Source organism: Oncorhynchus mykiss, chromosome 5, assembly GCF_057628025.1.
Source record: "Oncorhynchus mykiss isolate SJ-2025 chromosome 5, ASM5762802v1, whole genome shotgun sequence".
NCBI lineage: Eukaryota > Metazoa > Chordata > Actinopteri > Salmoniformes > Salmonidae > Oncorhynchus > Oncorhynchus mykiss.
Window position 1 is genome coordinate 47,752,501 of NC_143026.1, and position 9,549 is coordinate 47,762,049.

A 9,549-nucleotide genomic window follows, 5' to 3' on the forward strand; every position below is an offset into this window, starting at 1 on the left:
ATCTCGCCTTTTATCCCTCTATCTTCTACCCTCATCTCGCCTTTTATCCCTCTATCTTCTACCCTCATCTCACCTTTTATCCCTCTATCTTCTACCCTCATCTCGCCTTTTATCCCTCTATCTTCTACCCTCATCTCGCCTTTTATCCCTCTATCTTCTACCCTCATCTCACCTTTTATCCCTCTATCTTCTACCCTCATCTCACCTTTTATCCCTCTATCTTCTACCCTCATCTCACCTTTTATCCCTCTATCTTCTACCCTCATCTCGCCTTTTATCCCTCTATCTTCTACCCTCATCTCGCCTTTTATCCCTCTATCTTCTACCCTCATCTCGCCTTTTATCCCTCTATCTTCTACCCTCATCTCACCTTTTATCCCTCTATCTTCTACCCTCATCTCGCCTTTTATCCCTCTATCTTCTACCCTCATCTCGCCTTTTATCCCTCTATCTTCTACCCTCATCTCACCTTTTATCCCTCTATCTTCTACCCTCATCTCACCTTTTATCCCTCTATCTTCTACCCTCATCTCGCCTTTTATCCCTCTATCCTCATCTGTTCTATCATCTTTCCTTACGAATGACTCATTTTAAACGAGTGAAATATGTTATTTGTCAACTGTTGTATCTTCAGTCCAGTGTTGTAACCATCCTCTCTCGTTCTCTCCTCTTATAGATTCCCAGGCTCTCCAGGAGTCGGGTGACAGATCCCACTGGTGTGTGGTTGCGTACTGGGAGGAGAAGACACGCGTGGGGCGCCTCTACTCGGTCCAGGAGCCTTCCCTGGACATCTTCTACGACCTACCTCAGGGGAACGGCTTCTGCCTGGGCCAGCTCAGCTCCGACAACAAGAGCCCGCTAGTTCAAATGGTGCGGACCAAGATCGGCTACGGCATCCAGCTGAGTCGCGAGCCCGACGGGGTGTGGGTGTACAACCGCAGCTGCTACCCCATCTTTATCAAGTCGGCCACACTGGACAATCCCGACTCGCGGACTTTACTGGTGCATAAAGTGTTCCCCGGATTCTCCATTAAGGCCTTTGACTTTGAGAAGGCAGACAGCCTGCAGAGGCCTAACGATCACGAGTTCACACAGCAGCCGAGGACTGGGTTTACTGTACAGATCAGCTTTGTGAAGGGCTGGGGTCAGTGCTACACAAGACAGTTTATTAGTAGCTGCCCCTGTTGGTTGGAGGTTATATTCAACAACCAATAGCAGCAATGGATTAACCTTCCTCTCCCGAGGAGTGTACCGAGGACACGGACTAGTCCTTTACTTATGTTTTTTTCTCTCTCTCAGAAGACAGAAGTTTGAAAAAAAATAAAAGATGTTTAAAGAAAAAAGAAGAGACAAGCAAACCCCAATGAACTTGTTTAATATGACAAATTACTCTAAGATTGAATTAAAGTGAAATAAAAAGCGAAAATGTATTTTATGTTATATATAAATATATTATTACTTGTAAATATGAAGACGTTTTATATGCATCATTATTTATGTATTGTGCAATGTGTTGATGAGAAAAAATGAAATAAGATGCACTTTGCTTAATATAAATGCAAACAAAGAAATGCCAAAATAAAAATACGAATAAATGTTTCTACTGGCGTTTATTTGCTGTGGGTGTACTGTAGGTACCAAGGGAAATGCAAATGTTCTTATATGATAATGTCTTCCACTGTAGGACCAAAAGAGGCTGAAATGAGTAGCTGACATACACTACAATTGCCAGTTGTCACTTAACAGTAATTTGGATTTGGTAAGGCAACTAAAATATTGACAGACCCCTATCCAACATGACACAATCCACCTGCCTAACCATGTCATTGTAAACAACGTCAACAAATTGTGGTTTATTTTCTCTTCTTCTACTGGTTGTTTTCTGAAGAATTCATGTTCTCTCCTTCCTCTCTTATTAACCAACCTAAGCCCTATACTACGTACCTGGTTTGAGGAGTTAGTAAAGTACATTTTGGCGAACTCGGGATAACTGGTACCTTACCGTAGCCAGGTCATTTCTATGGCAATGAATCCTTCAGAACCTAGAAAGGCTAACTTCATATCAGAGGCTGGTGGGAGGAGCTATTGGAGGACGGACTCATTGTAATGGCTGGAATGGAACAAATGGAACTCAATTCCAGCCATTACAACGAGCCCGTCCTCCTATAGATCGCACTCTGAACTCCATTTATCCTGAATGACGCGTCTTGAGCCGCGAGTTGAGGACCAATGAAATAAGATTCCCTCCCTCTCGCAAAAATTGCGTCATCACGCAAACATTGAGTCGTCATCCTCTTCGTTTGAGGAAGACAACGGATCATATTTTAATGCGTTTTGTGTATGAAAATAGTCATGTTAAAATACCTATCACATCAAACGTTTAGTAATGACAGAGTGCATTTGGAACTTCGCACACAGTAACACTTGTATTAATACAATTGTTTTATCGATAGGAGTGATGGAAAAAAACATGCTTGTGCATTGATAAGCACACTGAAGGCGGCATTAACAATAAGTCATCAAATCAGGATGCATTTCAACAAGCTTATTGTTGAAATACCCATAGTCTGCGGAATTAACAAATGAAAATGTGCCACTGACACGCCCATGGATTGATGTTTCAGTATTGTCTCAGTGAAGGGTTCGGCAAGCCACGTGCGACATGCACATGCAATTACAAGCCTGCTTGAGTTAGCGGCAGGCGGTCGGAACAATATCCACCGTCATAGTACGGATGAAGCCGGAGCTGGAATGTGAAGCTGGCTCGCTTTAGAAAATCCCGAGTAGATCTAGTTTCAATCATAGTATACCCCTCTGCTCTGATGACATCACAGGAAGGAAGCCATAATAATGACATACAGGAGCCTATAAAAGTAACAGGCACTTAAAACACTGTCTGTGTCTGGCTGGCAGAGCAGTCTGACAACCAACACAACAGCATGCAGGGCTGTGCAGCGCCACATTGAGATTAGAAATATATTTTGCAAGAGAGCCATTACACATTACAATAAAAAAACAGAATAAAGCATACATGTGTATAAAGCAATATAATTCAGCACAATAAACAAAAATAAACATTTAATAAAAGCAATCACATTCAACTACATAGAGGTCCTCAATCAATCATTTCAACTGCCATAGTGGCACAAGTACATCTAGCTGCAGTGGAATCTGTATATTGTTCCACAAATTAGGGGCAAAAAAAAACAAACGCAGATTTCCCAAATGTGTGGAGACTGGAGAGATCTCTAGTGTCATCCATTCCTGTGAACGGATTTGGTAACTTGTGATTCTTATCTTAATTAATGATAGAGTGAGTTATAGAGTGATATAGAGTGAGTTTCTGTAAGATTACTTTGTAAACGCAGGATGCAGGATGGGATCATTTTATACAGACTACAATGATGAGTCCTAAAATTGTCCCCTGTTATAAAACGTTTTGCTGAATGGCAGACTGCGTCCAAGGTTTTAAAACAGAGGTTGCCGCATGCACGTAAACAACATCGCCAAAATCCTATACAGGGAGAAGCGTTGTTTGTACCATCTTTGTTCTATTTTTAATACCAAGGCATGATTTATTTCGATATGAAAAAGCAATCTTGGATCTTAGCTTCTTAGTCAGATTTTCTATATTTGTTACGAAGGTCAACCTGTCATCAATCCAGACACCCAGGTACTTATATTGAGAAACGAGCTCAATTTGGGCTCCATTTATAGCGTAGATATGCAGGTCCTCAGGGTCAACATTTTGTGACCTAGAGAACAGCATGAGCTTGGTTTTACTTGTATTTAACACTAATTTAATATCTGTAAGTGATTTCTGAATTTAATCAAAGTCATGCTGAAGTACACGAATGGCCTGCTGCACTGAGGTGGCACAGGAATACAAAACGGTGTCATCTGCATAGAGATTAATGTTACAAGTAACAGTGTTTCCTATCTCATTAATATGCAAAGTGAACCATAATGGACCCAAAATCAAACCCTGAGGAACACCTTTTTGAATCTCAAGAAATTCAGATTTAACCCCATCTATGAAGATGGCCTGAGTTCTGTCGCTAAGATAATTCAGAAACCATAAACAGGCTGTATATCCCAGGCCTACTCTTGATCATATCTTCAGCAAAGCAGAATGATCAACAGTGTCGAATGCCTTTGACAGGTCAATAAACAAGATAGCACAGCTCTTTTTAGCATCCAAGGCATTGACAGGATCATTAACAATTAGCATGGTTGCTATGCTATCAGGGTTTAGGTGTGGTCAATAAACAAGATAGCACAGCTCTTTTTAGCATCCAAGGCATTGACAGGATCATTAACAATTAGCATGGTTGCTATGCTATCAGGGTTTAGGTGTGGTGCCTAGGCCTAAACCCTGATTGGTTTATATTAAGAATACAATTATTAGATTAAAAGAACAAGGTTGTACAGTCGTGGCCAGAAGTTTTGAGAATGACACAAATATTCATTTTCACAAAGTTTGCTGCTTCAGTGTCTTTAGATATTTTTGTCATATGCTACTATGGAATACTGAAGTATAATTACAAGCATTTCATAAGTGTCAAAGGCTTTTATTGACAATTACATGAAGTTAATGTAAAGAGTCAATATTTGCAGTGTTGACCCTTCTTTTTCAAGACCTCTGCAATCCGCCCTGGCATGCTGTCAATTAACTTCTGGGCCACATCCTGTCTGATGTCAGCCCATTCTTGCATAATCAATGCTTGGAGTTTGTCAGAATATGTTGGTTTTTGTTTGTCCACCTGCCTCTTGAAGATTGACCACAAGTTCTCAATGGGATTAAGGTCTGGGGAGTTTCCTGGCCATGGACCCAAAATATCAATGTTTTGTTCCCCGAGCCACTTAGTTATCACTTTTGCCTTATGGCAAGGTGCTCCATCATGCTGGAAAAGGCATTGTTCGTCACCAAACTGTTCCTGGATGGTTGGGAGAAGTTGCTCTCGAAGGATGTGTTGGTAGCATTCTTTATTCATTGCTGTGTTCTTAGGCAAAATTGTGAGTGAGCCCACTCCCTTGGCTGAGAAGCAACCCCACACATGAATGGTCTCAGAATGCTTTACTGTTGGCATGACACAGGACTGATCGTAGCGCTCACCTTGTCTTCTCCGGACAAGCTTTTTTCCAGATGCCCCAAACAATCGGAAAGGGGATTCATCAGAGAAAATTACTTTACCCCAGTCCTCAGCAGTCCAATCCCTGTACCTTTTGCAGAATATCAGTCTGTCCCTGATGTTTTTCCTGGAGAGAAGTGACTTCTTTGCTGCCCTTCTTGACACCAGGCCATCCTCCAAAAGTCTTCGCCTCCCAAAAGTCTTCGCCTCACTGTGCGTGCAGATGCACTCACACCTGCCTGCTGCCATTCCTGAGCAAGCTCTGTACTGGTGGTGCCCGATCCCACAGCTGAATCAACTTTAGGAGACGGTCCTGGCACTTGCTGTACTTATTTGGGCGCCCCTGAAGCCTTCTTCACAACAATTGAACCGCTCTCCTTGAAGTTCTTGATGATCCGATAAATGGTTGATTTAGGTGCAATCTTACTGGCAGCAATATCCTTGCCTGTGAAGCCCTTTTTGTGCAAAGCAATGATGACGGCACGTGTTTCCTTGCAGGTAACCATCGTTGACAGAGGAAGAACAATGATTCCAAGCACCACCCTCCTTTTGAAGCTTCCAGTCTGTTATTCAAACTCAATCAGCATGACAGAGTGATCTCCAGCCTTGTCCTCGTCAACACTCAGACCTGTGTTAACGAGGGAATCACTGACATGATTGTGGCAGGGCTGAAATGCAGTGGAAATGTTTTGGGGGGATTCAGTTCATTTGCATGGCAAAGAGGGACTTGCAATTAATTGCAATTCATCTGATCCCTCTTCATAACAATCTGGAGTATATGCAAATTGCCATCATACAAACTGAGGCAGCAGACTGTGAAAATTAATATTTGTTTAATTCTCAAAACTTTTGGCCACGACTGTACATTAACCAAGTATTCAAGAATCTTAGCTAAACAAGGTAGTCTTGAAATGGGTTGATAGTTGTCAAGATCATTTGTATCCCCACCCTTATGGAGTGGCAGCACATATGTGGATTTCCATGCTTTTGGAACACTTGTTATATTAAAAATATGGGCTACTGAGACAGCAATAAGGTGAGCTGCACACTTAAACAGACCAGGCTCCAGATGATCAGCCCCTGGGGATTTTTTTCTGTCTAACGTTAACAAAGCATCCCGGACCTCATTTATCAGTGAATTTCCGAAAAGAAAACTCATGACCAGCATTTTCATTTTCACCATCTACATCCAAACTACTCTTCTCAAGAGCTGGCTTTGAAAAATGTTAAAATATAAAGCCCGCAGAGATAAAATGGTGATTAAATGCATTAGTGACATCAATTTTGTCAGTAATAGGGCCAGAATCTAAATACATTCCTTGGGGGGAGAAGAAGACACAAACCTTCAGTGATTTAACAGCTTTCCAAAATTTTGCTGGGTTCCCTGTACATTCAGATAGTGTTTTAACATAATAATCTGATTTAGAATTTTTAACTAGTTTTACACACAGATTTCTCAATCGCCTGAAAGACTGCCCGTCTGGGCCCAAGTCTGTGAATCTAGCTTTGGCCCAGGCAGCATCTCTCTACCATGCTTCACAGTAGGGATGGTGCCAGGTTTCCTCCAGACGTGACGGTTGGTATTCAGGCCAAAGAGTTTAATTTTGGGTTCATCATACCAGAGAATCTTGTTTCTCATGGTCTGAGAGTCTTTAGGTGCCTTTTGGCAAACTTCAAGTTGTAGAAACTTCTCAAGGATGATCAATGGAAACAGGATGCACCTGAGCTCAATTTCAAGTCTCATAGCATAGGGTCTGAATACTTATGTTAATAAGGTTTTAAAAAAAATCTAAAAACCTGTTTTCGCTTTTTCATTATGGGGTATTGTGTGTAGGTTGCTGAGATTTTTTATTTATTTAATCCATTTTACAATAAGGCTGTAACATAACAAAATGTGGAAAAGGTGAAGGGTTCTGAATACTTTCTGAACGCACTGTCCATTTACTGTTATGTCTAGTCTATGAGATCAGTGTTTGCTCAGCATCTAAAATAGCATCCTATTCCCTATATAGTGCACTACTTTTGACCACAGCCCTATGTAGGGAATAGAGTGCCCTTTGAGATGCACCATAATGTCTAGACTACTGCTGTCTGTCAGATGAACGTCTACCCAAGGGATTACTAGAGTAAACCAACTGCACCAAATGGGACCCTAATTCCCTATACAGTGCATTACTTTTGACCAAAGCCCTATGCGATTCCATGTGGGTCCTGGTCAAAAGTAGTGCACTGCAAGTGGAATAGGGTACCATTTGAGACTCAGGCTAAACCTGATTTACCCACACTCACTGTCTCACCTAGGGACCTACATTCACCAAGACCCAGTTTCCACTAACTCCCACCAACCCCCGGAGAATGCTTTTAGAACTTTAGAAGGAAATAGAGCATTGATTCCGTTATAACCACAACACTGTTTGTTAATCCCGTTGTACGAGGAATGGAGTTGACCCCGGTCTGGATTCCCTTTTCTCTGGACCGAACAGAGAGGGTCTGGCGGTATAGGACTGGTGGGCTGAGTTTGCGGTATAGGGCTTGTACTGTGCATAGGGAATGAAAGCTGGAGCTAGGCTAGGGCCAGGGCTGGTGCTGGGCCTGAGGGATAGGTATGAGGCTGGGCTGCATGGGGCTGGAGCTAGGCTAGGGCCAGGGCTGGTGCTGGGCCTGAGGGATAGGTATGAGGCTGGGGCTACATGGGGCTGGGGCTAGAGCCAAGGCTAAAACTGGGGCTGAGGGTAGAACCAGGGCTTGGTGGGAGTCTATTCCTTGGCAGTAGTAGACTTCGGGCGGTGCCCTCACTAGCTGCTGTAGTTCCTGGCTTCAGCTAATTCTGGGGAGTGGTGGTGGCAGTGAGCTGGGGAGGGGTGGTGGCAGTGAGCTGGGGAGGGGTGGTGGCAGTGAGCTGGGGAGGGGTGGTGGCAGTGAGCTGGGGAGGGGTGGTGGCAGTGAGCTGGGGAGGGGTGGTGGCAGTGAGCTGGGGAGTGGTGGTGGCAGTGAGATGGGGAGGGGTGGTGGCAGTGAGCTGGGGAGGGGTGGTGGCAGTGGGGAAAAAAGGAAAAGGGAAAGGGGGATACCTAGTCAGTTGTACAATTGAATGCATTCAACTAAAATGTGTCTTCCACATTTAACCCAACCCGAGGAGTGGTGTCACAGCCTCACAAGACCCCGGCCCCAATTATTTATTTTTTATATAATTCCAGTTAAACTATTACTATTAGCTACCATTGTTGCCAGCTACTTTACTAATAGACTATACTAACACAACTAATACTTCTACTACTAATATTACCACTACTATTAATACTAGGATCTTAATTTGAGCCAGTTTGCTACAGCAGGAAAATAATCCTGCGCAACAAGAAATGTGAATTATTATGAGGATTATAACTCATGGACATTTTTGTAGGGGTTCATACATTTTTAGTCATGCAAAATCAAGTCTGAAAAGTGCAGCCTTTTTAAACCTCAAATATTTTACAAGTTTAAAATGTCCTACATTGCAGTTCTCCTGCAACAGGGGGATCAAATTACGGTCCTACATCTGTACTACTACTATTGTCACAACTATTACTACTGTTACTACAATTAGGGCAGCAGGTAGCCTAGTGGTTAGAGTGATGGGACAGCAACCAAAAGGTTGCTGGTTCAAATACCTGAGCTGAAAATCTGTCAATGTTCCCTTGAGCAAGGCACTATACTCTAATTTGCTCCAGGGGTGCCGTACTAATACAGTTGACACCGTAAAAACAACACATTTTACTGCACATATCCAGTGTATGTGACAATAAGTTGTTATTTTTTTACTACTGCACACTACTAACCCTAATGCCTAACCTTAAATGAAGAACAAAAAGTGCATTTTTGCTTTAATAAAAGATACAATATAGCCAATTTTGACGTTGCAGCTGGCCTATCTAAGGGGAAATCACTAAATTCTGCTTTCAGGACAAGACTCATGACAATAAACATTAACCTACCTACTAATACTACTACTATCCCTAATTAAAATGGTTAGTCTACTAGTACTCTGAACACTGTACAAAGGAGCTCTCTAACAGTGTGTTGTTTGATAGCCATACATAGTGGCTCAACAGACAGACTGTTCTATACATACACTGGCTGGTCACTGCCAGCCAGACATCCAGGCACAGTGGCTCCACCATTCCAGAGACGTCACATCACAAGGGGTCTTTTCTCGGCACTCGCCTGGCCTTTCCCAGCAGTGGATCTCCAGACTGTGGCTCCAGTCTGCAGGCCATAACCAGGCCCCGGCCCATGTGTCACCCCAGTGCGACCACTGACAGAGGAGAGGAGTGTTCAGAGTGTTCCGAGCTCCAGACTGCAGCAGGAGCCAGGCCATGTTGATGAATGAGCTGGAGTTCCCCTGAGCTATGTCAGGTCGCTGGGCATGGGGCTGGAG

The 9,549-nt window shown here is 43.0% G+C and overlaps 1 protein-coding gene across 1 annotated transcript in view; it reads left to right on the forward strand.

Annotated features, from left to right (window-relative positions):
• Positions 1-1,599, forward strand: part of LOC101268922 (Smad7) — a 24,136-nt gene extending 22,537 nt beyond the window's left edge. The window contains 1 exon segment of the mRNA NM_001281336.1: positions 677-1,599. Coding sequence (NP_001268265.1) covers positions 677-1,215 — 539 coding nt within the window. The 3' untranslated portion in view covers positions 1,216-1,599.
• The last annotated feature ends 7,950 nt before the right edge of the window (positions 1,600-9,549 follow it).